Raw genomic sequence first — 27,658 nt, forward strand, 5'->3', positions numbered from 1 at the left:
TATGGTTTCGTGTGCATATTCTACTGTTTTATTGATTATGGATTGAATGACCGGAATATTGATGCTGTATGTTGTCTGTTTGGCATAAATTATCGTTTTGCTTGTTTGTATGTAATTGATAATGCTGACTGAGGGAAAAGGAGAATGAAAGATTATGTAAATAGAAATTGTATAATGTGGTCAGCCTGATTAGATATCCTGGGAGATGGTGGACGGACCGGGTCCGTAGGGAACCCTACCAGGATTGTGGTCTCCCATACCGGATGGTGTATGGAGATCTTATGTGTTTTGGCGCCCATACCGGACGGGGTATGGGGACGGCCCGTTTCACCCTCATACCGGACGGGGTAATGAGGTCTATGGTTTGGTGCCCATACCGGACTGGGTATGGGGACGACCCTGGAATATAATTTCAAGTGTTAAGGGTTAACGGGTAGCGGGACCCCTATGGATCCCCATGGATACTAGTGGGGTGGTAAATGAGGAAAATATATTGTGTAACGATTAAATTACGAAAAGCTTGATAGGTATTATATTATACAGTTCATATATATGTTTTCATGATGATGATGATGTTATTGCTTTCGTATATTGTTTTATGAATTTCACCGAGGTAAGTGAATGGTAAAAGTTTTATTATTAATAAAAAGATTTGTTGTAAATTATGCTCCATTGGTCTTTTTGTGTTTTCTACCCACCTTTACCTCTGTGACGGTGAGATATCGTGATGTGCTTACTGGGCTAGTGTAGATCATTCCTTATTTAATCATTTCAGATCAAGAGGACATCGTTCCCGAGCTGGTTCCGCAGGAGGACGACGAAGGGGACGCCTAAGGACTCCATAGTCACATTCGTAGTTTTTTACTTTCAAGTTTCTCCTTTAGCTAGTTTAATCTTTTATATTTTGTGAACACATTTTTAGTTTTAGTGTAAGGGATGTTAATCAAATTTTGTATTCGCTTTCGCATTTGATATTTATAATATAATTTCCATTTTAAATTTCCGGGGCTGCTACAATTGATACTATTATTATTCATTGTTATTACTATCATTGTCACTCTTAAGACATAATAACTTTTGTTATCTTGTCATATTATATTTGTTTTTGTTATCGTTATTATAATTATCGCACATTGTTAAAATTATTAATGTCAATATTATTGATATTATTACTATTGCCATTATACTATAACACTGTACCTAACAAGTGCTCGTACCATTATCATGGTAGCTACCACCACATTGTTAGCACAAATATTTTGTTGTATTTTAATTGTAATTATTACTACTATTATTGTCATTATTTTTATTACACTCGTTGCTAATTATCGCTATTATTGTTTCTTCAACCCTTACCACTAATTTTATTATTATTATAAATTTTATTGTTATTTTGTATTTTCATAACTAACATTCATTAATTACTATTTTGGCAGCTACTAGAATTATCTTTTATTAAAATAAAAAATTACTATTAAATAACTGATATTTCTCATTTAAACCCTAAAAAGGCTAAACTCTAATTAACTCGGCTTGCACCAAACATATAGTTACCATGAATTTTGAATTTTGGGACAAAAAATTAGACTAGTTCCGTCTCTTCTCATTAGTTCAGAGACTTCAACTTCCAACCCCCTCCCAAAACCCTACTAAGGAAGCCCAACCAAACCCGAGAAACCGAGAACCAAGTAAGAGATGGGGAAGAAGAAAGACACTCAATCGTCAACATCACCATCGTATTCCGAGGACCTCCTGGAAACTCTAGAAGACTTCACCAGCAAGGAGAATTGGGACAAGTTCTTCGCAATCCGAGGCGGCGATGACTTGTTTGAGTGGTATGCTGAGTGGCCTCAGCTCCGTGACCCGCTTTTCTCCCTCCTTGGCGATTCTCAGAAGGATGTGGCGTCGACTCCTTCTTCTTCGTCTTCATCGCTACAGATTCTGGTGCCCGGATGCGGCAACTCCCAGCTCTCCGAACACCTGTATGATGCTGGATTTCGTGGCATCACCAATATCGACTTCTCTAAAGTTGTCATCTCCAATATGTTGCGTCGGAACTTACGAGAACGTCCCGTAATGCGGTGGCGGGTCATGGACATGACTAACATGCAGGTCTCTCCCTTTTGAGCCACTTCAATTACATATTTTGTACATGGACATAAGTGTGGAGTGCGGAATAAGCTTGAAATACGTGCATTTTTGTTGGTTGCTTAAACCTATAGATATAAGGAATGATGGTACTAATTGCCTTTATTTGTTTTGTATTTTCTGGATTACTGTCATGGCTTCCAGGAAATGAGTGGCTCAATTTAAAAAATTAGAACTTCACTTGTTCTGGGAACCATCCTTCTCTTAGGTGTTTCTTTCTCTCCCTTACATTGGATGCCTGCTTGATCCCTCTTAGCTTCTTTCCGTCCTGGAAGAGTTCATCACCACTCTTATACTACAAAGAAGAGAGTAGAGACTTTCACTACATTTTTTCTCCTTTCTATCAATTGAAGCAATTGTTTATGTAGAGAAGTATTTGAAGAAAAATTGTATAGAAGTAATTTTAAGAGGAGAAGATCTATTTTTCAAGTTCAGCTACCATCATCTGAGAAGAGAAGATATCACTGAACAAAATATGTGAAGGAGAAGGTTGATTTCTTTTGACACGGACTATACAGGAGCTTTAGGAGACTTATTTGAAGTTTCTATTAGTTCTGACTTCTCAGGAGCTAACCAAATTAGACTCTGAAAAGGGGTTTAGTTTTACATTATAGTCCAGATGGATTAAAATTGTGCAAAAGGAGGATCCTTTGGTGATCGGCAACTAATAACACATTTTATCACAATAGAGGTTTCTTACCATTAGTTGTTTGTTGGCAGATTTATGTCCATCAGGCATTAATCACGTCTAGAAGATTAGATCAGGAGGGTTTCAAGGGCTTAGTTTCTCGCTTTAGTAGAGTTAGAGATTTAGGGTTTCAAGGGCTTTACAGGAAGGAGGTCTTGGCTTGAGGTTAATTGTTGAGATGAACACAGCTCTTCAGGAAAAATGGTTGTGGAGATTTACTAGAGAGGAGGGAATACTGTGGAAAAGGGTGGTGGAAGCCAGGTGGTGTAAGGGGGACGTGGAGGGGGAACTTAAAAGTGTAAATAGACCACATGGTATGAAATTATGGGAAAAAATAAGTATGAGTAGTAAAAAATTCTTTGATTGCACAAAATGGAAGGTGGGGAGGGGTGATAGCATTCGGTTTTGGAAGGATGAATGGGTTGGTGTGGATAGGTTAAAAGATTAATTCCTGAATATTTTCGCTATTGCAACTTCTAGAAACATGGTGGTGGAGGAGACTTATTCGGGATGAGTTGTAAGAGGAAGTGGTCCGTGAATGTTAATAGAAATTTGAATGACCAGGAGGTTGATGAATATGAAAATTTGCTTTTTATGCTATTAAAGATCCAATTAAAGAATTGCAGCGGTTAGTTGATGTGGAAAATGAGTAAAAAAAGGAATCTTCTCTGTAAAGACTTTCCATAGGCACTTAACTAGAGAGGAAGGAAACAAGAATGTTCATTTTCCGGCAAAACAGATTTCAAAGACAAAGGCCTCCCCCCCCGCATAGAGTTGTTTTTTTTTACTTGGGAAGCGAGTAAGAATTATATCTGATGCAGAGGAGTATAACCATGGTTAATAGGTGCTTCTTATGTAAAAGGCAGACAAAATCTTGCAACCACATTCTTCTTTGGTGCCTTACGGTTTATAGTATTTGGTCAATGGTGTATAACCTTTTGGGTATCAATTGGGTTATAGCGGGGTCGATTAGGGAAGAGTTGTGTGCATGAGCGGAGTTATGTAAAAAGAATCTTATTTATTTTTAATACCTCTATCTATCTTTTGGATTGTTTGAAAGGAGAGAAATGTTAGAGGTTTTGAGGGTATTGAAAGGGAAATGACCAATACTAGAGATAGATAGTTGCATGTTTTTGGTTCTATGATCTTGGATCATGACATTAATAGGACGGAAGATTTTGAAAATGTCATTGATCACTTAATTGATTTGTAAATATTTTTGTATATGGACGGTACTCCTTTGGTATCATTGTGAATGATACTTCTCTATACTTTTATATAAAAAAATGTTCGATATCTTGCATTTTTGTTTAGAGGTCATCCTCTTTTTTCTGATGAGGACTTGCAGACTCGATTGATGCATTATTTATATAATTTATACCTCCTTCTAGAAAAAGAAGATTAGATTGGTATTCTACTTAGACTAGTAATATATTGCTTTTTAATGATAGATTACTCATATATTTTGATTAGAATACTTTATTAATGTAATGCTTCCCTTTTAATTTAATTATTTATTTTAACCCTTTAGATAGTGTACTGGTGATTCTCATGGTTCTCTTGTAATGTTACTGTATTTATCAGTTTGCAGATGAAACCTTTGATGCTATTCTTGATAAAGGTGGATTGGATGCTTTGATGGAGCCCAAAATTGGTCCAAAGCTGGGAAATCAATATTTATCAGAGGTTCTTCAGCCTTTATCTGAGATTCTACTTTTTCTGATATATATGCTTATTGTTTGATATATATTCTTTGGAGGGGAAAATCCTTATTATTGGTAATTCGAGAAAGTGGAGGAATATTTCTTTTAGCGGCTGCTATTTTATGCAAGAGAATAGCTGAGACTTTGAACACCTGTTGTGGTGTCCTTTCTCTTTTCAGTTCTGGGCCCTGAATTTGGGTTCCTTGGCTGAGCTGGATGATTGGTAGCTTAGTTGCAGATGAGATATAGGATTGGCAAAGTATCCACGTTATAAGATGACAAATAAGCTTATCACTCTTATCTCCTTGGCTAACCTGTAGGTTATTTGGGGGTGCATGAATAAAAGAGCATTCGAGGGTATAGTTTTTCTTTTTTGGTAGAGTTAGGTATGTTTCGGATTCTTATGTTTCTTGTTTAAGTGTCAGCCAGTTAATTATGATGACAACCTAGCTGACCTAACTGCTATTTTGGACGAGCTGTAAATTCCCCTTTTGTATAAGAAAACAAAGTTGTATGCTTGTGTTAAGTAGAAAAGTGCAAATTCTTTTATTAGTTTCACATAAAGGGAATTTTCCTTCCAGGTGAAACGAGTGCTGAAGTCTGGGGGAAAGTTCATTTGTCTGACGTTGGCAGAATCTCATGTTCTAGGTACTTTTTATCCTAACTTTATTAAGTAGTTTGATCTATTAGATTTAGTTCGATGTTATTTTCTTTTACCTCATTTTAATACTTCTAAGAGGATATCAACTAGCAACTGTATGTGTATGCTGAATTTGGAAATCAATTGGCAAAGGAATGATTAACTGTTTTTGTTATTTGTAATTCTTTCATTTTATGTCTAATCTTTTGTTCCCCTTAAGGGGGGAACCCGGGAGGAGGAGCATTTTGGGAAGAGGTGGAAGAAAAAGTATCTAGACAATTGGAAAGTTGGAAAGGGAGATTGTTTCCATTAGGCGGGAGGGTTTCTCAGATTCAGGCATGTTTTCATTATATTATTTTCTTTTACCTCAATCTAATACCTCTAAGGGGATATTAACTAGCAACTATATGCATATGCTGAATTTGGATATGGATTAGCAAAGAAATGGTTGACTATTTATGTTACTTGTAATTCTATCATTTTATGTTTAATCTTTTGTTCCCCTTACGGGAAAACCTGCGAGGAGGAGCCTTTTGGGAAGAGATGGAGAAAAAAGTGGCTAAACAATCGGAAAGTTGGAAAGGGAGATCGTTTTCATTAGGTGGGAGGGTTGCTCTGATTCAGACATGTCTATCTAGCATTCCCATCTATTGTTTGTCTCTGTTCAGAATCCCTTGTGGGGTTGTTGGTTGATTAGAGGGTTAGGTGCATAGATATATGGGTTGGGACGGGAGAGGAAACTAGGGACCATCTTGTGAGTCCGGAGGTATGTTGTAAATCTGAGAGGTCAAGGGAGATTGAGCATTGGGAATCTTAGAACAAATAACCTATTTTACTGGCTAAATAGCTTCCGGGTTTTCCTCGTGAACCAAATTATTCGATAGCACGGGACGATCAATAGCATCCGCGACAATTCAAGGGGAGGGTGGGACATCATTACTGCGAGTTCCACTAGTCACCATGGTCCTTGAAAGTCCATCTCCTAGGTATAGCCGTTTTTTACTCCACTTAGTTCCATGTGGGGGATAGATCTAGAGTGTTGTATTGAGAAGATACTTGGGTGAGAGGTCAGCCATTGGCAACCAAATTCTCTAGACTACATGGCCTATCAAGTGGACACATTGCTTATATTTCCACTTTTGCTTCATATGCTGAAGGAAGTTTCCCTTCGAACTTCCATTCTACCCATCACCCATTGGAGCGGGAGAGTCCTCGATCTTATTCTTATTAGATTTATTGGAGCCTATTCATTCTCTCCTGCCAACCCGACACTAGAACTTGGGTTCTTGAGCCTACTAAGTTTTTTTTTTTTTGAAATAACCTATTAAGTCTCACCTCACTAAAAGACCCTTACCCTTAGCTGCTTTCATATTGCCAAGGAATTTTTAGGAAGCTTCAATTCAATCAAAGTTTAAGGTTTTTTCATGGACTGCTATTCAATAAAAGCTCAAGACATATGATATGCTTCAAGTTTGTCAACCATGTAGTGCCTCATCTCGATTCATCTGTGTAAGGAAACCTCTTAAGGTATATAAAGGAAGAAGGGCAAATTGGGAAATAATTGTAAAGGAAGGGGGTGGATAGGTAATTCACCTAACACAGTTATTTCAAATATGTTTCTTCTATTGTAATGGACAAGCACACCTAATAGACAGGTGTGTCTCTTTCGTCCTCTGGGTTTATACAATCTACCCTTAAAAAGGTGAGAAAACAGGAAACAAATTCAAATACTATTCGAATTTCCCTCTCTCTCTTTTTGATTCTTTTCTCTCCTTTTCTCTTCTTTAGACCTAAAAGTCACGAATCATGAGTAAGGTTCTTGATAAGTTGGTATTAGAGCCATTGGAACTAGTTGAGACATATGCTTATGTAGCATCAAGAATGAGATCTAAGGGAAAATTGGTTGTGATGGAGCTACCAAAGGTGTAGTTGGCTGAGGTATCTCTAAAAGAGGTCGATCAATGAATTAACAAATTTCAGGACCGGAGTTTATGTAGCACAATGCCAAACCAAACAAGAATTCATCCAAACCTTCAAAACACTTCGTGGCAGCATGAGACCCAACAAATTGACTAACTAGGCTGCTCACTCATCGCCGATGGTTGCAATAAAACGGGAAATCCTTCCTTCTCTACCCATGCACGGAGATGAAAAAAAACACATCAACCGACGTGAAGTCGAGTGATGATGAGTTCGTCGGTGACACTATCTAAGGTGGAAATTCCTCAGCTTGAAGTAATTAATCCAAGGGCTTGGATTCGAAGATGTGACAAATATTTCCTGGTGCATGGCACACTAAATGAGCAAAAGGTCGAGGTGACTTCACTATTAGTGATTGTGTGGTACCAAGGATGACTAGCCAAGAATGAAGACCTGAAATGGGAAGTATTCGCAGAAGAACTCTGTCGCAGGTTGGTGGTGCGACTAGAAAAAACTTCATTGAAAGAGTTCGATAAACTTGTATAAAGGGGAGTTGTTCTAGAATATCAGGAACACTTCAAACACTTCAGGGCCTTGATAACAATGGACAAACCGACGTTGTCAAAGAAGTTCTTCATATTAAGTTTTATCAGTAGCTTAAAACCGAAGCTACAACCTATGGTATTGTTGCTTAAACCTAGGATGCTCAGCCAAGCGTTTGAGTAGATCTTGCTCCATAAACAATTTATGATAGATATATCCTGAAGTACGTACTTCATTGAGTGGAATTCTCACCATGCTGTCAGGACATAAGCATTGGTACTAAATATTCTGAGCGTTTCTCCAAAAAACTAAATAAGGGAAAATGAAGTTAAGTGGACAATTGCTGCCTGTTACAAGTGCGATGATTCCTACTTCCCTTGACATTGCTGTCAAACAAAGATTATGATGATCATAGAAGAATTAATCTCCCATGAACTCGAGGTGGATAATTCTTTGGAGGAATTGGCCAGCAAAGAAGAGAACCAAACAGGTACACTTTCCATTCATGCCATAGAAGACATTGCTGTCAGAAGTACATTGAAAATAAAAGGAACTCTGGAAGGACATAATGTTCTAGTCTTGCTAGATAGCAACAACTCATATTCATTCTTGGATGAGAGTGCTGCTAGATGGGTTAAGAATAAAGTGGTGGGCGAGAAACCATTGATGGTAACGGTAGCAAATGACTATAAGATATCTAGTAATGTTTAAGGTCTTGAAGTCTTGTGGGTGATACAAGGAAATAAATTTTGCTAGAACTTCCATGTAACAGTTTTATGCGGCAATGACTTGATTTTAGTGGTTGATTGGATGAAGCAATTAAGCCTCATGCTATTTGATTGTGTCCATGCCAACTGTAAAATTTCATTACGTGGACTTATTAATATAGTTCTTTACGGAGGTGATACAAGTGGGAAACTGTTAAACATGAAGCACTAGCAATCCATTGTAAGGGGGGGTAGTCTTCCTAGTGATGGTGACAGAACTAGTGGACGTTGCTATGAATGAATTCACTACAAAGATGTCTTTGAGGAGCCCTTAGGCCTGCCTTCGACTAGAGCTTTTGATCATGCCATATCCTTGACTCGAGTGGGGACAGCAGTGAACATACATCCCTACTGATATTTTTTCACCAAAAGAACAAGATAAAAAGACAAGTTCAAAAGATGCTGGAGGAATCCATCATGCATCCCAGCCACAACCCTTTTTCATCGCCTATTTTGCTAGTCCTAGGTTTTGCATCAATATAGGGAGCTCAATTCCCTAACAGTGAAAGATAAGTTCCGTATACCCATTATTGATGATTTACTGGATGAATTACGTTTAGTCGCGATCTTCTCCAAGGTGAAACTTAGAGCTAGCTATAATCAAATAAGGTTAAGGGAAGACTACATTCACAAAACAGGGTTTAGAACACGCTAGAACCATTATGAATTCGGGGTGATACCTTTCGACCTCACTAATGCTCCAATAACTTTTCAAGCTCTCTTGAACTACGTACTCAAGACTTTCATTAGGAAATTTGTCCTATTTTTTTTGATGACATCTTGGTTTACAGTTCAAATGAGCAAAAGCACTACGAACAATTGGAAGATGTGTCGCAATTGCTGAGGTCCATAAATTGTATGCCAAGCGATCCAAATGCAATTCTTCTTAAAGGAAGTGGAATATATGGGTCACATGATCTTCTAGTAAGGAATAAAGACATATTGAGGAAGATAGAAGCTATTTTGAGTTGGCCACCACCAAAAACCTTGAGAGCTCTCAGGGGATTTTTAGGCTTGCCAAGTTACTATCGTAAATTCATTTAACACTATGGTGTTACAGTCAAGCCACTTAGGGACTTACTAAACAAGAGAAGTGTTTCAATGGAGCTCAAAGGCTGGCCAAGCTTTCCAGCAATTAAAATTTGTCATGACTTCCAGTCTAGTTTTATGACTGCCAAAATTTGGAGACTTTTTTACTGTTGAGACTAATGCCAGTGACAAAGGAATTATAGTTGTGCTTATCCAAGAGAGCAAATCCATAGCTTTCATAAGCAAGGCATTGAGTCCTAGAATTCAATCAAAGTCGGTTTAGGAAAAAGGACTCCTAGCTGTTTTGTATGCAGTAAGTCAGTGGCGAAATTATTTGGAAGGAACTCCATTTTGTCACCAAGACAAACCAAAGAAGCGTGGAATATCTTTTGGATTAGAGGGTATCCTCCATGATTCGGCAGAAAGGCATAATAAAATTGTTACGACTTAGGTACACCATTAAGTACAAGCAAGAGTCATCCAATAGTATGGTAGATGCCCTCTCAAGAAGAGAACAAGTGAATATTGCAACTGAGGTCTTGTATATTGTCACGCATCAACTCCCGCATGGATTTCCATCAGGAGCTCGTCCCTTACAAAAGAAAGGTTGGTAATTGGAGATGGTGGTGAGCTTAAGGCCAAATTACTAAATCAATGCCATAACTTAGTGGTTGGAGGCCACTCAGGAATAAAGCCACCTGTGAGAGAGCCAAACAATATTTCAATTGGCTAGACATGAACCATCAAGTTATTCAATAGATACAACGTTGTGACATTGTTAATGTTGTAAAGTTGAGAAGGTCCCACTACCCGGAATCTTGCAACTGCCACCAATTCTTATCAAGCTTGAACTCATGTGCCCTTGGATTTCATCCAATAACTCTCAAAATCAGAAACCATACTGGTGGTTGTAGACTACTTCACTAAATATGGCTACTCCATACTTTTGCGCCTCCCCTTTACAGATCAAAGGGTAGCTCGACTATAAATGGAGGCCATTTACTAGTTCTATCGTCTTTGACAAGTTCTAGTATCAGATAGAGATAAAATATTCACTAGCCTTTTTTGAAAAGAGTTGGTGAAGGCTATAGCACTACCGTACATTTCAATTATGCTTACCATTCATAGACAAACAACTAAACAAAGAAACTTAATCAATACCGAAAAATGTATTTCAGGTGCATGACCTATCAACAACCTAAAACATGAGGCTAGCAGCTGTCCAATGGTGGCACAACACTTCTTACTACTCGAGTCTAAACTAACTCCCTTCCAAGCACTATACATATATGCTTCCCCATAATTCTTGGATACTGTTGACACACACTTTGCCTTGCAATCACTGGGAGCATTCGTAGCAGAAAGGAATGAAGCTAGTAGGACAATTAAGTGACATCTTTTGCAGGCTAAGATGCAGACCAAACAGTATATCAAAGATCATTGGATTGAAAGATTGTGATCATTTTGAAGTAATATAGATGATTGGACTGGTGGCATATAAGCTCAAATTATCTCCAGCCTCTCGTATTCACCTGGTTTTTCATGTGTCTCAGCTAAAGAATTACATTGTTGGCGACGAAATTAAGGTGGAAGACTTACCAACTAGCAATTGGGACAACATGGAAAGTGTCCAACCAGAGCAAGTGTTCCAATGGAGAACCATTCGTTGTGGAGACCTCATTTCTTGGAAGGAACTTCACAAGACGACTGAACTTGGGAAGATCATGAGTACATTTGCCAATAATTTTCTAATCTCAACCTTGAGGCCAAGGTTGTTATTAGAGGGGAGAGTATTGTAAGGAAACCTCATAAAGTATACCAAAGGAAGAAGGGTAAATTGGGAAATAACTGTAAAGGAAGAGGGTAGATAGATAATTCACCAAATACAGTTGTTTCGAATCTGTTTCTTCTGTTGTAACCATCACACACGCCTAAGGGGCAGGCGTGCCTCCCTCTTCCTCTGAGCCTATAATAGACCTTTTAGAAGCAAGAAAACAAGAAAAAAATTCAAATTCAAATGTTATTCAAATTTCCTTCTTTGATTCTTTTCTCTTCTTTAGACCTAAAAGTCATGAACCATGAGAAGGTTCCTGACGACCTGTTTCATGTGCTTTAGAGAGAAGAAGATTCATTTCCACCTGTTTTTACCTTGTGCCACAACTTAGGAAGTTTTGGACAAAATTTGTTAACTTATTTGGTCTGAAGTGGGTTACTTCACCAAATGTGGCTGTTGTCTTTGTTCTTCTATTTGGGGTGATGCCTTGCCAAAGGATGCAAAGCCTCTCTTGCGAGGGGCTCTATTTTCTGGGTTATGGTATTTATGGATATCTAAGAACTGCCAGATTTTTAATGAATACTGCTCATCATTTTATTAGCTGTGGAAAAGGGCACCTTTCTCGAAAATCCTGTGGGCTAAAGCACATGGATACTTTCATAACACTAGTATTTCTTCATATCTATTTTTATTTTGGTTTTCATGATTATTTGAGGAGGGATCCTTATCCGCCAGTTTTGGCTTGTCTTATTTCTCTTTCTTTTCTAATACATCTTCTTTTATCAAATACAATGTTTAATATTTTGTGTTTGCAGAGAAATACATTTGACATTTATGCATTCTTTCAGGTCTGCTCTTTTCTAAGTTCCGGTTTGGGTGGAAAATGGAGGTTCATGGTATTCCTCAGAAACCATCTAGTAAGCCTGGTTTTCAAACCTTTATGGTGGTTGCTAAGAAAGAGAGTTCTACTGCGTTACACCAGATAATCTCATCATTTGATCTTTCTTCTCTTGATTGTCATGGAAATCAGGTAGAATATTCAGCTTTTATATAGCTCCTGATGGATATAATGGTATTGGCTAGTGGCTTGAACTCTTTATCTATTAGTTTCTGGCCATTTATCTTCATTCCTGGACTATTGACTGATTACATACAAACAAAATGTTACATAACACCAGTGGTATTTCAAGAAAAAAACATCACACTAGTGGTCAACCCCTTGATGTTATTTTTCTGTTTAGCCACTTGAAATATGCATCTCTTGGAAGCTTTATGTGAACTGTTGTGTCTTTAGGCAATTGGTCTTCATGAAGCCCTTGAGAATGAGAACCAAATTCGTAGAGAATATTACACTGGTTCTGATGTCTTGTACTCTCTTCAAGATCTGCAACTTGGAGCTCAAGGGGATCTACTGAAGCTTACTGAAGGTCGTCGTGTACAACTTAATTTGGGTGGTCAAGGAAGCTGTTTCAGTTACAGAGCTGTGCTTCTTGATGCTCGGCAACCTGCTGCTCCATTCTTGTACCAGTGTGGGGTGTTCATTGTCCCTAAGGTGTGTCTTTAAGATATTTATATGGCATTCGTGAGCGCATGTCATGATTTACAGGGTATAGCTGAGTTTATTATTGTTTTTGAGATAAAAAGTGTGAGTAGATTGATGAAGGCACCAAGGAGGTTCCACCCAAATACAAAAAATTTACAAGTGGTCAGTAAGAATATCTAAAAAGACCGCAAAATCTTCAGGACTATAAAAATCGTGTCCCAAAACCATAGAGCCAAAAAAGTGTAACTATCTATCTCTAATTTTGGCAAGCGGTTCTTCTTTACCTACAAATGCTCTGTTGTTTCTTTCTTTCCAGATAATCCACATTATAGGTAAAGGGATGAGTTGGGGTACACCATTGTTATTTCTCAGCCTCTCCCAAGCTAAAAATTCAGATCTTACCGTCCCGGCCATAACCCAGCTGATGCCTAAGAGATTAAAAACAGAACACCATAGGCTGTAGGTGAAAGGACACCTAATCATGATGTGGTTATTGGCCTCTGCATTGCACTTGCAAAGAAAACATCTGTTCACCAGGATCTTACCACGTTTCAAAAATCTGTGAATATTTTTGTTAGTTAGATGAAGTATGCTGCCATCGCATTGAGCATTTGCTTGATAGTGTCTGTGTTTAATCGTCAATATGAAAAGTTGCATGGTAGAATATGTTTTCCATGATTCAAAGAGGAAGAGCAAATTAGAGAGGGTATTAAAGAATTCATTAAAAGAAAAATGCATTGTATGTAGAGATATATCTACCTTTTCTTTGACAGCCTTATGGTCTGGCTTTAGTGATAATGGGTCTTGGCTAGTGTTATGGAGGTTGCTGTAGGTCTTAGATGAATAACTTCTACTTTTTCCCCATGATAGATCAATTTGATCAAGCATCTGCCTTTGTGATTACTTGTTGCATGTTTGAACAACCATTAATGAAGTTGAAACTATTTAGAACCCTGGTTGAAGTTACAACTAGGTTTTCATTGATGTGGCTGTGATGGAGGTGGGTGTTTTCACTGAACGATATCTTGCTTTTAGCTCTTTTTTGAACAAAGGGGTAAGTTGTGCCTCTTTCTGTCTCCTCTTTTCTGGACTATAGTATATTCATAACTACAGAAAAGAGTGTCAGACTTGGTCAAGCTGGCCAATTTGATCTATTGGTTTTTGTCTATTAAAGTACATTGCTCAACTTTGGATTTCAGGCTCGAACTCAAGAATGGTTATTCTCTTCTGAAGAGGGTCAATGGATGGTAGTTGAAAGCTCAAAGACTGCTCGTCTCATAATGGTAGCTTTTCTATAGAGCAATTCACCTTATTCAGAGTTTAGTTCTCAACTTTTCCCTTTTAACTGCAATACTTGACCAATGTTTTATATGCTCAATGAAGGTCTTACTTGACAGTAGTCACACTGGTTCCAGAATGGAGGATATTCAGGTAAGAAACCAGTCTTTCTTTGTCTTCAATACTCTCATTTTTTGTGCATGCCGTGTATTGTATTGTGTTATTAATAGAACAGAGTTGTACCTTTCAGAAGGACTTGTCACCTCTGATAAAACAGTTGGCACCTGGGAAAGATGACAACGGAACTCAAATTCCGTACGTTACTCCTACCAGTTCTTCTGATGCCCTCTTCACTGTGTTTTGAATTGCTGTAGTATTTTCTGCTTGCTTCATATGTAATATTTATGCCTACAAGTTAGGAAGTTATTTTTCTTCCATTACTTGGATATGCTATTAAAATCCTTAAAGTTTTTTAGTGATATAGGTATTGGCTGCTACTTATCTCTTGCTTTGAGTTTTTAGATATGACGTTCAGCTGCATGACATGAATATGTTTTTATTTTGTTATTATTTTTAATCCTGTGAAATGTCAGTTCAATAAGATATATGACTATTCAAAGCCCGTGACTGTAGACTCTTTTACACCAAAGAATTAAGCATGTATTGACATATTTGCAATGATACCAATATCAGGTGACATTAACTGTATGTATTTAGCTTTATATAATTTTCATATGTTTTCTCCACAGGTTTTCTTTTAACTTTCATTATCGACTAGTGATAGTCTTTCCACCATATATCGCCAATGCCACTTCTTAAAGTAGAATGATGCTTTATCCTGTTATAGCAGAATATGAGTAACCATCTGTTAACTCTGAAGTATTATCTCATAAAATAGGTGTCTTTTATCCTGCTTGTGGTCTGCAGGTTTATGATGGCAAGCGACGGGATAAAGCAGCGAAATACTATTCACCAGGTTAGTAAATTGGAGCATTCAACTCGGCTGGTGCTTTGAAACATACGACATCATTGATTTTAGTAGCCCTTGGTACCATTATTTTTATGGGATTGGACACTGTCTAATGCTTGGTGGTAAATTAAAACATTAGGACAGAACAAAAGCACAAAGTTGAGTTAACAATTTTGTTCCTTCTTCTTGGTGGAACAATTTGTTATACTGCTTGTTAGAAAACTCAAGTTTTTACTATACTAAATTACCGTTACTTCTTTCTTTATTCATAAACTGTCCTCTACCCTTAATGTAAAAGAAACCTTCTCTATTTTGATTTTCTGTCTTCTTTTTTTTTAATACTTTTTGTTATGTTTTCCTTAAATTATCTATGTTTCCGTCTCTTTATTTTTTTGTCATTCTTCTATGTCATTTTTCTATGATTCCATTAAATTAGCTATGTAGTGCTGTAACTTGTATTTAAAAAAAAAATATTGCTGTAACTTGCTATGAGTTTTGGATAAATAAATGATAGAATGATTTTCTTTCCGTCAATAGTGGTGATAGTTGGGATTTTTATTTAATACAGATAATATATTATAGATTGTTGTGGCGAAAATCTTGGTTGGTGAGATTAAATATAGTAATGGGAATTATTAATAATTAATTATGGTAATGCTAATGATTGATTAATTTTCTTAACTCTCACTTGAGATCTTTAATGTAATTGTATCTTATAAATATGATTACACGTAATATTTAGGTTTAATAATTAATACACTATTATGGCAATATTTGTAGAAGTATGAACTCTACCTTTATAATCCTCATTCCTAAGAAAGACAGGTCTAAAAGGGTTTCAGATTGTTGTCCCATTAGTTTGGCCACCAGTGTCTATAAAATTATCACTAAGGTTTTGTTTATATGCCTTAGTTAGTTTTGGATGACACCATATCACTGAACCAAAATACGTTTGTGGGAGGGAGACTAGTATTGGAAGCATCTCTTGTAGCTAATGAATCTGTAAAGTTTATGGGAAGAGCCAAGAAGGAGGGTTTGGTCTTGAAGTTAGATTTTGAAAGAGCTTACGACCAGGTCAACTGGGGTTTTTTGGATTTCACTGTGGCACATTAGGTTTTGGGCATAGATGGAGGAGTTGGATGAGGGGGGTTGCCTGTCTTCTGTTTCGTTTGCAGTCATTGTGATTGCCAAGACCCGAGAGTGTTTTAGGGGAAGGTGAGGTATTAGACAAGATGATCCTCTGCCTTCTTTCTAGGTGGGGTAGGGTTACACTCATTTAGGTATGTCTATCTGGCATTCGTATCTATTATATGTCCCTATTTAAAGTTTTGACTGGGATTATCTAGCGGTTAGAGGGTGTAATAAGGGATTTCCTTTGGGTTGGGTATAAGGGAGACAGAAGAGATCACCTTATGACTTGGGAGGGGTTTGTTGGAGGATTGGGTTTCAAGAATTTAGAATCAAGGAATTTGTCATTATGGTTAAGTGGCTATGCATTTCCCGCAGAAAACTAATTTCTTGTGACATAAAGTAATCAGAAGTATTCATGCAAATCTTTTTTTTTTAAATAAAAGAGAGGAAATTGTATTAAGTGTAAGCACCAAGGGATGCCACCCATGTATAAAAAATTTACAAGTCAATGAGCATATCTACAATAAAACCAAAATCATCAAGGTTAATAAGGTTATGTACTAGAATAATGAACCCAAAAAAGTGAAACCATTTGTCCTACATGAGATCTACCAAACATGAGATCTTGTTGTAGTGGTTGGGATGTCATAGCCACGAGATGTACCCAACACAGAAGTCCTTGGAAGGCAATTCCAGCTTGCTTAACCTTTTTACTTTTCTTACCAGATATAAAGTGGGGGTGGATCCAAGATCCTCTTTTGGGAGGATTATTAGTTGGGTGATCGCCCTTTGGGTACATAATTTCCTCTATTGTTCCGCCTTTCCTCCCGTTACAAAGTACCGATAGATCAATTTTTTTACCTCTCTAATGGTATGGTTAGTTGGAATTTCTATTTTTTTCGTAGCCTTGATGATAGAAAAACTGATGAACTCTTCACTTTCTTAAGCCTTTTAAATTCTTCCTACCCATCCCGACAACAAGATTGCAAGGTTTGGACTCTAGATTCAGCTGGGATATGCACCTGTAAATCATTTTTTGAACCATATTCCAGATTGTTACCACCTGGCAAGTTAAGGTTCTTTCAAATATGAAGGCATTTGCTTGGATCGCAATTTTGAGTTGGTAAACACCAACAAGTTATTGCAAATCCATAGGCCTGATCGTGCTTTGTCCCCTGATATTTCTATGATGTGTTATAGGAGTGGGAGACACGTAATTATCTGTTCTAAGATTATGAGATAGCTTGCAGATTAGGAGTAGGCTTTTTGGCATTTTCAACCTATCTTCAGTTGTCTTTCCCTCTATTGGCTGTTTTCTGTGCTCAAACTTCGGAGGTTTTGGGATCAAGGCGAAGGCTAGACTATTATGGAAGGTGTGCTTTCCGGTGGGTTGTGGACTATTTAATTGGAGAGCAATCACCGTATTTTTGATAATCATTCGTTATCTGACTCGATCTTATGGGAGAGGATGCTCTTTTTGGCTTCTCTTTGGGCCAAGGCTAATGGGAAGTATGCATCCTTGTCTGTTGTTCATAGGAGTTGGATGCCGTGATATTATGACTAGTTGTTGCTTTCTATGTCTAGTGTCTTATTTTGCTTTTTTATTTTTTAATTTTTTCCCATCCCTCAGCAGGATGACTTATCTGCTGTAATCCTTGTATTGTGCTTACTTTTCTCAATAGTATTTATCTTTTATCAAAAAAATAATTAATGTACTATTATTTTGTGCGATTAATTTGTCAATATGAATAGTGAATGTACGTCTGTTAAAAAATTAATTAAAAAATTAATATTAATATTTTTTAGAAATACCACTAAATTTAATATATATATATATATATAAGCAAAGATTATATTGTTCCATTCATAAAATATTCAGAATCAAACATGAGACAGAATAAGGTATTTTAATAAACATACAGTTGATTTGTTCTGTTTATTGTTTAACAAAAAGAAAGGTGCTCCACCAATACTATGTATTCCAAACATGCCACTATATCTTACCTCATCTTGTACTTTTCCCTTTAGTTTTATCTTGTTCAGTTCCACCATCTCATCAAACCTGCATTTCTGACACTTGTTAATGCCCCTTTTAATAATTGTGGATTCCATTTTAGGCAGTTTCTTCGTTTTGTGAAGATATCCTTGTGAGTATCTATCATTTTGAATCAACTTATTTATTATGTAGGTTTCTTCTTCCTTAACTGGATCTGTAACTGTCGAAGATGTGATATATGAAAATGTTGATGGTGATGTTAGTCGCCTTTTTCCAGATAGAGATTTGAAATTCCGTCGCCTTGTTTTCCAAAGAACTGAGGGTCTGGTACAGTCTGAAGCTTTGTTGACAAAGGAGGAATCATCTCATAAAGTTGTTAGTGAACCAGGGAGGAAGAAGTCTAACTGTTCTTCTAAATCCAAACGAAGGGGAACTCAAAGACAAAATTGTGGTACTCTTGTCTTTGACGTTGTTCAAACTGTGATTGTCTAATTAAATTTTTGTAAAGAAATGGAGTTTAAATATATGAATATTAGGTGTTGCTTCTATATCTGAACATCTACTTTTTCCTTTTTGCATCATTTATCTATGTTTTACGTCAAAGATCAAGTATTTCTTCAGCTACTTTGAGTTGACTATCGCGCTTTGTTGTCAGCTTGCACTCTGATAATTGTTTTTTCTTTTCTAGAACCAAGTGGAAAGCTGAGTGCCTATCATGGTTATTTGGCTAGTTCTTATCACACAGGGATAATTTCTGGGTTTACGTTGATTTCTTCCTATTTGGAAAATGTGGCATCAGCTGGGAAAATGGTGAGGATTCTATGTAGTGGTGGCATGAGTCAGTGTGTCTGTTTTAAAAAAATAAAAATTGATGGAAGGTGTGAGGTCAAAATTTGATTGTTGCATAAGGCTGTGGGATATGACTTTTTTGTCACTATTTTTTCTTTATTTGAAGGATTTATGATTTGCTTCCTCCTGATCTGTTTAGTGTTGCTTTCCCCCTTTCCAGGCTAAAGTGCTTTTAATAGGTCTTGGAGCAGGCTTGCTTCCTATGTTTCTCCATGGGTGTATGCCCTTCTTGCAAATTGAGGTAATTTTGGGGCTTTGGCCTTCCCTTGCTCATTAAGAAACTTCAGTGGTGGACCTTATTATTGTCAATACACTTAGTAAAAACTATTTGATGTTACCATGGCATCAGGTTGTGGAGTTAGATTCTGTGATGCTTAATCTCGCGTGGGACTACTTTGGTTTTATTCAAGATGAACGCTTGAAGGTACTCCAAGGTTCAGGTTCTGTTTTATACAAGAGAAGATCTTTTAGCTTTTATTTTCTAAATTTATGTTTCTATGCATGTCTCTACTCATCAAAGTATGTAACAGATGTGTCTTTGTGAAACAAGAAGAGCATAAACAAAAATAATTAAACAAAATTTAACGTTTAAAATTCTCTCTAACTTCATTATTTTCACTATCGTTTTTTTTTTGTTGTTAACCAATATGTTTTTATGTATAAAATAAATTGAAATTAAAAAATAAAACAAATAAACTTTTTCGTGTACAAAGCGGGGTCTAGATTTCTTTTTTTCCCCTTTATCTTTATTGCTTCAATGAGGTAGGCGGCCATATTCAAACCAGTAGCTTGTCATGAGGTGCAGAAATATTTGCTTTATATGCTCTAGGTTTTGTCAGTAATAAGTTGTATGTGTTGCCTCTAATAACATGTTTTAAATATCTGCTCAAATGGTGGTAGCCTACAACTTTTGGTGCTGGCCTAAAGTCTCTTGTGTAATTTCGTTCTCGTTTTGTTCTTGGCTGATGGACTTTTACAATGCACAATTTTTGTTGGATTGGAAACGATGGTCCAGTAAACTCTTTTACGTTAAATGATTACAACTGAAGAAATGACTTTCAGGTTTGTTTAGTCCGTTCTTTGGTTGTTCATGTGTTAGAACACAGAATAATTAATATGTGGAGGTCCCACTTCACATATTTGTATGTTGGCATATTGGTAAATGCATCCATCCTATTGCATATATCAGGATTCAGGAGTCAATTTTAACATCTAGGGATGCCTAGACATTTTTACAGAAACAAAAAGATTAAAAAGCATGAAGTGGGAAGTTTTTTCTTACAGGTTCCTGCTCTGCTTTAATGTGGTTGTAAAAAGCATGAATGTGGTTTTGCCTTTGTTTGAAGTTTCTCGTCTTTTTGTGTTCATCATAGGTATGATTCTTTTTATTTTCGTGATGTGTCTGTAAAGGAATTCAATAGAAATGGTCTTCAGTGGCTTTTAATGTAAACAGATAGTTTAAGCATACAATATTACCCAAAGAAAATTATTCCTAGAAGTAAAGTCTTGTGTCCTGTGTATATATAGAAAATTATTCCTCAAATTTCTTCAATTTGGTATCAGGTGCATATTGCTGATGGAATCCAGTTCATCACTGAGGTAAAAAACCTTGCTGCAGCTGATAAAACATATATTGCTGGCAAAGATGGGGATGCTCCATCTGATATGGAGCTGCCGCATTCCAATGGAAGTTGCTGTTCATCACAAACAGGAAGTGGAAATAATAGTGAGGTTGACGTACTTATTATTGATGTTGACTCTTCAGATTCAAGGTAAATATAGATACTGAACTTTTGCTTTGCAATTAAATATATTATTACTGAATGATAAATTTTCAAAAATTATGGCCTTTGTTACTAATTTAATGTTGGTTCTTATCTCTATAGTTCTGGAATGACCTGCCCTGCATCAGATTTTGTGGAGGAGTCTTTTCTTCTATCTGCAAAGCGTGCCCTTCATAAGCATGGTCTCTTTGTAGTTAACTTGGTCTCGAGATCCCCATCTGTTAAAGACATGGTTGTTTCAAGAATGAAAAAGGTGAGAAAGATGTTGTATGGTCTTACTTATTTATCAAAGTTAACTTTTGTGGTTTTGACATTTTCCGAATTTCATCTTATGGTATGTAAGTCTTTTTATCTGAGTTTTATGACATTGATACCATTATTTGGCCTTGGTGGAAGGAATTTTGTAGAGTCATATGATTTGTTTTTCACAAATATAACTGCACCCAGTGTGGCTAGCCAAGAAATTGACAGTGGGGTTTGTCTAGGAATTATATTTCGTTTTTCTGTTATCAAGGCTTTGGCATGCATAACTTCTTGTAATCTGGCTTTGCGAGGGGGATTGATAATGAAGTTAATTACTTGATGGATAAGGAGACATGTTTATCAAAGGGTGTAAGTGGCTTATATTCTTTAGGTTCAGGTGCATAAATCAAGATGTCTACTGTTCTCCCCAGTCAATTGACTGTACTGTATAAAGACGATATTTTGACTGATGATGTCTTAACTATTTCTTCATATTGCTTCCAGAAATTATGTTGTTGTAATTGGTGCCTTTTGTGACATTTGTTCTTTAGGTTTTTAGCCACCTATACTGTCTTCAACTTGAGAAAGATGTGAATTTGGTTCTTTTTGGTCTTTGTTCTGAATCTGTTATTGAGGAGGATTGCATCCCTATATCTTCGCATCAGCTTAAGAACATATTGACTTTGAAACATCCGGAGATGTGCCAAAGCATTGAAGATGCTGCGAAGAATATCAGATATTGGAAGTAAAAGACAGCTCTGTATTTCTCTGGCGAACCTTTATCTGCATCATGAAGAGACAGTCAGTTGGAGAAAAAACTTACTTCAAATTTGTTCAAGTTCAGATGATCGGGTCAGGTTGGAGCGGTGACAATAGCTCCATGAGATTAAGAAATATTATCAGGTAACGGATGTATTTATTTGCAGATATATATGCATCGCCTTTCCGTCGTATCATTTACTAGGAAACAAACGAACTCTCATAATAATCTGTTTGCAAGGTAAGAGAGGATGTTGCATTTTCTTTTATAGAATAGTTTTTTGGTTTATAGTCTGCTTCTCTTGGTTGCTTCTCGCCTCAACTGCAGCTACAACTGAGATTCAACTTGGCTCATAGCAAGTTATATCATTATTCAGTTCATCATATCCTATTAGGCATGTAAAACAAGAAGTATCAGGAGATATATTCATGAAACTGTTTGTATTGTTGTAGTAGTTTATACTTTTGGTGATATTTGGGTTAAAGGCAAATCATTATATGGGTGTGCATATTACATATAAATCTTGTTCTTTTATGATGGTGGTAATGATCGATGGCAGCAGAAAAGTGAGTAGGAGGTGGGTGGGAAAGTAATAGTGGTGGTGTTTTGATGTGGATCTGGTCGGTGATTGTTGGCTGTTGGGAAGTTTTGCATTTTATTTAAAAGAAAACGTTAAATTTTCAAGTGTGTTTGGAATAAATTAGTTTCACAAGATTTTTATAAATTTATTTTGAAGGATAGAATTCAATTTTGAATTATTACATAAAATTTCAATGAAATTGATGGATTTTGAAAATAAATTTCACATTGCAATAACCTCCATATTTTGTAATTATTTACATAAAATAAATAAATATATGTACTCTTGTGTAATATAAAATAAAGTTAATTTTTCTCGCAATTTTATGTTTTTTAAATTCTCATAAAATTATATTTTTAATCAGCAACATTAACGTGAAAGTTTTGAAGTTGTTTTTTTATTTAGCCACGTGGCTGTTTTAATCCACCTCAGCAATAATTATCCAGCTGTAATGTTACATTCTGCCACGTAGGCGTTCTAGCAAAAATTCCGGGTTAAAAAATATTTACGTTGGCATTCGCGCATGCGGACGAAGCATTTAGTCCTTGAAAATCCCAACGTAAAAAGAAGAGAAGCTAGCTATTATTATTTCCTTTTATATGATATACCCTTACTTTTATATATAGTGTAAATATTATTTTTTTGGGGGGGTAAAAGTAGATTATATAAATTATCCGATAAATAATACGTCACCTTAGCTCATCTTATCCAACGTCATTCTTCAAGTTCACTGTTACTGTCAAACCAGTCCCGAAATCTGAAATAAATAAATAAATTAGTTGAGAAATAATAAATAATAATAAATGAGTTCGGAAAAAGACAAGCAGCGGAGAAAGTTCAATAGTTACCAGCGACATTAGTCAACTATAATTGCAACTTCCACGGCAGAAGATATGTTGCTTTGCATTTAGGAAGAGGCAACTAACTTGCCTTTTCCTTCTTCTGGGATTCCTTCACAGCAAGATCAATGGCTGTGAGTTCTCTCTCTCTTCTTTTCTTTTGCTTTCGTGTTCTTTGCTTCTTCCTCCTCATAGCTTTGTTGTTCTTTTGTTATGCTGGTTGTTTAATTGAACCTCTGCTTGAACAGCCAGCCATGAAAGCTTGGGGTTTCCTATTCCTATTTGGGGGAGCTTTTTTCTTTTATAATGTGATAATTGAGCCTCTGTTTCGACAGCCAGCCATGAAAGCTTGAGGTTTCCTTTTTGTTTTTTGTTTTGCCCTCTAGTACATGTATTAAGTTAATATTTTATTTTTTGGATTTTGTTGTTGTTGGTTTAATCTTTGATAAAATTATCCTATTTGAGTTTTCTTAAGTGGCCAAGTAGACATGGGTGTAAATATCTCTCTGAATCTCTTTCAGTATTCTCTTAATATGCATTTCTTTGGTTGCTTCTGTTTGCAACTTTGCCTCTTTAATCTACTCCCTGTTTATCCTGCTTCCTATTGTTTGTTAAGGGATACGGATTTAATTTAGATAAGATTATTGGTTGATCTTGTTCGCCTGTAACAATATATTCTTTAAATAAAATTGACAGATTCCTGTATACTGGAATCATCAGATACTCCAGTCATCGAGGGACAAGTTGTGAAATAATAGAATTTGATCTATGGAATTTGAATAATATGTCCGATAGGTTATACATATCACGCTCATGAGAAGAAAATAGACAATTGAAATACATGCTTAGCTTTGCTTGGGAGAGGGGGAAAGAGGGGGAAGGAACATGATTCTATGATGAGAAGGAACATCATAAATTCAGGGAGAAAAGCTTAGCTTTGTTTGGGAGAGGGGGAGGGATGGAGAAGTAATGGAATGGAATGGATTTTAATAGAATTGAATGGTATGAGAAATGTTTGATTAAATAGTGTAATGGAATTGAATGGAAAATATTTTACAATGTTGGCATAGGAGGTAGAAGAGAGAGTATGAAAAGATAATATAACCTTGTTTTCTAGAAATATAATAAAAAGTCAGGGTAATTAGTTAATTAAGCAAACTAGAGTTTAGTCTAATTTCCATTCCATCCATTCTCCTCCAATCCTTTGAAGAGTGGATGGAAATAGTTAACCTCCATTCCATTCTATTTCATTAATCAACTGTCTCTTAAACAAGAGGATAGAAAAAGAAAACCTGTAATATTTCACTCCATAAATTTTTCATTTCATTTCATTCCCTCCCCTTCACCCAAACAGCAGATACCTAATAGCATGATTCTGTTATGAGGGGGTCTTATGTGAATGCTACTACTTTCATGATATTAAATTTTATATTGTACATTTAGAATGAAAGAAAAGTTTCATACTTTCATGATATTAAATTTTATATTGTACATTTAGAATGAAAGAAAAGTTTCTTTTTGGGTTCAACATTATGACTAACAAGGCTAAGCATAGTTTTTGCAGTTAAATATTTTTTGTTTTATCGAATGTAAATGGCTATGAGTTCCTTCTTTGTAGATGGGTTGAATTACTTCAGAAACTATCTTTTGGTTCCTTCGTCAACTGTTCGCCTGGTGCCACATCATAGGCGCATTGGGAACGTAGACAAATTGTAACCATATACATATAAAATTATAGCAATGAAATGCTAATTCTTTGGTAATCGAATCCCAAAAATCTATGAACTAGCCAGTGTCTGACTAGCCAAACAGACAAATGACCCTGCATCTTTTTTATTTCCCCCGCACTTTTTTCGTATAAGATAAGTATTTCATTTCACATTTACGATGAACTCCAATTTATGCAGATTGATTTGCTGTTTTTTTATTCTGTAGGGTAGAGCCTAATTTACTAATTGGTGGGAAGAGACTGAACTTTTGTATTTGAAAAATGTTTCAGTCGGGATCTTTGAAGTAGATGATGGTTGAAGAAACTATCTTTTGGTTCCTTCATTAACTGTGTGACTAAACTGATTCTTGCATTCTAAACAGGGGAAAAAGTTTTGAGCGCGTAACTAATACTATTACTTACATAAAACATATGCGCCTATTACTTCTCAAGATAAAACCCACGTTATACAATTATCATTCACAACGGTGGCTTTTGTTTCCATAGAAACTAATACAAATTTTCTGAAACAGGAGTTTCTTGGTCTTCTAACAATGGATGTTTCATGAGGATGATGAATAGATATGCAAGTTGCCTTTATATATTTCAGAACAACTTTCAAACATCAGACTTTACTGGTTGCTTGATTTTGCTTGCAGATCCTTGTTTGAAAATGAAAGCTTTTTCTTGTCTGTCTACTTGTCTGCATACACAAATATTCTCTTCATTATATGTATATTTTAACTATGTCTTTATTGCTGCAGCAACAATCAAATCTTCCTACTTTTGGAAACTGGGAAAATGAAGAGGATGTTCATTACACAGCCTACTTTGAAAAGGTGAGGAAGAAAAAAACTGGCATGAAAATTGATCTAAGTGATGCTCAACAAAATCTCGGTACCTACTCCAGTAATAAATCCCCGGTCCGAGACCCTCACTCTCAAACAAAGGCCAAAACCAGAGCAGAGGGTGTGCCAAATGCAGTAATGACAAAGACTGAGCATTGTGCAAATCGAGAAGATGATTTGAACAGACCAACTGAATCCACATTGTATCATCCTGTGATTGCTAGGCCACATAGTCAAGGGCAAGGTGATTTAAGCTTTACAAAGTATGATGCTGAACAGAAAGCATCAAATGGCTTCTCAAACGCAACAAAGCACAAAAACTATAAAAATGGTAACTTAAGGATGATTGCTGATTCTCTTTTGTGCAATAATGTTGCAGGTCGAAGAGTCACTTCTTCCCCTCTTCACAGTCATGGTGGTGTAAGTTCCAGTAATAACCTTAGAATATTTACTTGGTAAAATGAATTTTCTGATTATAGCACTGAACAATCTTGTCAATATTTGCATTACTAGGCAAAAGTTGGAGGTGAAGGAAGTGGAATGTCTTCTCCTTCATGGGAAAGAAAGGGTTCATCAGAAAATAATACCCATGGATTAGCTCCTTTAACTCCCACACGATCCCGACTGAGAGCAGTTAATCGAGGCAATGAATCTGTAAGTTCTTCAATTTCTCGTTTACTAAATTTTTTTATCATGTATAGTTACACTAATGTGGTCATTTTTTGCTCAGAAGGGAAAGGTTGTATAGCCAAGCCAATGCCAAGCTGCCCATGATAATTGTTTTAATTTTAATTTTTCTTGTTTGCTCTTATCATTGTTAGCAGAAAGAAAGAAAAAAAGGAGGGAAGGCGGAAGAGAACTCTTGGGTGCATTTCTAATATACCTGAAACATGAATATTTGCCGATTCTTTTCTGAGCTGTGCAGATAATGTTGCCTTTCTCAAATACTTGAGCAGGGAGCTCCATTGAAACAACCTCTGTAAAATAGTATTTTGAGAATCTTGCCTCTTATTCTTATGCGACCTTTGCGGATCATGGAGTAATTGGATCTGACAGAAAGATCTCGAGAGAATGATTGGTCTCGTGCATTTGAACTACCATTAGCAAGTTTTGGTTGCATAAGGATCATCCATTTTGTGCATATATTGTGTTAATTTTAATTTTTTTTTTTGGCTCAGGCATAATTTAGGGTGTTAATTTCGGAATCTTGCAGCCTGATCAGAGTGCTTCCATTCCAAAATTTGGTGATTGGAATGAAGCAGACCCTGCATCATCTGATGGGTACAGTCAAATTTTCGGCAAATACCTAGAAGAGAGGCAAAGTGGTGTGAGAAATGCAGCAGTTCCAACAGAAACCTCTTATGCAAATATTCAGAAACATCCTAGAAATGAAAATTCTAAGGTATATATTGCGCGGAAAGGTGGTTTCAGCTCTTTTCTCAAACACAAGTGAAATATGTCTTGATTATTTCCTGTATTGATTAAGGGCAAACAGCTTAATCTTCATATCCATTGCCTTTTGCTCTTTCTCTCAGAGATTTTGCTGCTTCCCCTGGAGTGGAAAATGAAGTCTGCATGTCGAAGAATGGAAGCTGCACATGCCAAGTAGTCATGTACAGATACGAGTTGATTCACAAGGAAATTATGTTTCTTTAACTGTTTCATGAGAAAGGATCATAAAATGCGGATATATATATATATATATATGCATGTATTTAAAAAGGCATTGTTGAGTGTAAAATCAACAAGAAATGAGTTGTTCCTGCAATTTGAAGCTATTCAATCTCATACATCGGCAAATATAGATAAACACAACCCACTAACTTCACGTATAACTTATAGCTATATCACCAACTGAGACTGTCTGGTAATTGATGGAATGAGAACAAATTCTTGACTGATGCTAAGCGAATACAA

The 27,658-nt window shown here is 36.3% G+C and overlaps 2 protein-coding genes across 9 annotated transcripts; both read left to right on the forward strand.

Moving 5' to 3' along the window:
* The first annotated feature begins 1,556 nt into the window (after window positions 1-1,556).
* LOC110811946 (S-adenosyl-L-methionine-dependent methyltransferases superfamily protein) lies at window positions 1,557-22,287 on the forward strand. 3 transcript variants are annotated; one of them, XM_088215428.1, is made up of 16 exons: window positions 1,557-2,112; window positions 4,421-4,522; window positions 5,121-5,187; window positions 12,061-12,242; window positions 12,507-12,764; window positions 13,955-14,038; window positions 14,139-14,186; window positions 14,269-14,348; window positions 14,961-15,009; window positions 18,323-18,581; window positions 18,819-18,940; window positions 19,140-19,220; window positions 19,329-19,403; window positions 20,543-20,751; window positions 20,866-21,016; window positions 21,558-22,287. In XM_088215428.1, exons 1-16 carry the CDS (start codon window positions 1,696-1,698, stop codon window positions 21,753-21,755), a joined length of 2,382 nt encoding a protein of 793 aa, XP_088071554.1. In that variant the 5' UTR covers window positions 1,557-1,695; the 3' UTR covers window positions 21,756-22,287. The 3 variants fall into 3 exon arrangements, with proteins under 3 accessions (XP_088071554.1, XP_088071555.1, XP_088071556.1); XM_088215429.1 differs by having other exon boundaries at window positions 1,558-2,112; window positions 14,284-14,348; XM_088215430.1 differs by having other exon boundaries at window positions 1,971-2,112; window positions 4,428-4,522.
* LOC110811958 (RPM1-interacting protein 4-like) lies at window positions 21,769-27,529 on the forward strand. Of its 6 annotated transcripts, none has more exons than XM_022038591.2 (7): window positions 23,163-23,319; window positions 23,434-23,539; window positions 25,658-25,985; window positions 26,121-26,161; window positions 26,255-26,395; window positions 26,955-27,143; window positions 27,277-27,529. In XM_022038591.2, the coding sequence occupies exons 3-7, from the start codon at window positions 25,754-25,756 to the stop codon at window positions 27,307-27,309; spliced, it is 636 nt and encodes a 211-aa protein (XP_021894283.1). In that variant the 5' UTR covers window positions 23,163-23,319; window positions 23,434-23,539; window positions 25,658-25,753; the 3' UTR covers window positions 27,310-27,529. The 6 variants fall into 6 exon arrangements, with proteins under 6 accessions (XP_021894284.1, XP_088071559.1, XP_088071560.1 ...); XM_088215431.1 differs by lacking the exon at window positions 23,434-23,539 and adding an exon at window positions 25,427-25,531 and having other exon boundaries at window positions 23,167-23,319; XM_022038592.2 differs by lacking the exons at window positions 23,163-23,319; window positions 23,434-23,539 and adding an exon at window positions 21,769-21,909.
* Window positions 27,530-27,658: the final 129 nt, after the last annotated feature.

Source organism: Carica papaya, chromosome 3 (assembly GCF_054855325.1).
Source record: "Carica papaya isolate Zhongbai chromosome 3, ASM5485532v1, whole genome shotgun sequence".
Classification (NCBI taxonomy): domain Eukaryota; kingdom Viridiplantae; phylum Streptophyta; class Magnoliopsida; order Brassicales; family Caricaceae; genus Carica; species Carica papaya.

Coding starts and splice junctions, on each gene's coding strand:
- LOC110811946 (XM_088215428.1), top strand. CDS start 1,696: ATGGGGAAGAAGAAAGACACTCAATCGTCAACATCACCATCGTATTCC. Junction 18,941..19,139: donor TGGCATCAGCTGGGAAAATG/GTGAGGATTCTA, acceptor CCCCCTTTCCAG/GCTAAAGTGCTTTTAATAGG. Junction 19,404..20,542: donor TTCAAGATGAACGCTTGAAG/GTACTCCAAGGT, acceptor ATTTGGTATCAG/GTGCATATTGCTGATGGAAT.
- LOC110811958 (XM_088215431.1), top strand. CDS start 25,478: ATGCAAGTTGCCTTTATATATTTCAGAACAACTTTCAAACATCAGACT. Junction 25,532..25,657: donor TCAAACATCAGACTTTACTG/GTTGCTTGATTT, acceptor TTATTGCTGCAG/CAACAATCAAATCTTCCTAC. Junction 26,396..26,954: donor TTAATCGAGGCAATGAATCT/GTAAGTTCTTCA, acceptor GGAATCTTGCAG/CCTGATCAGAGTGCTTCCAT.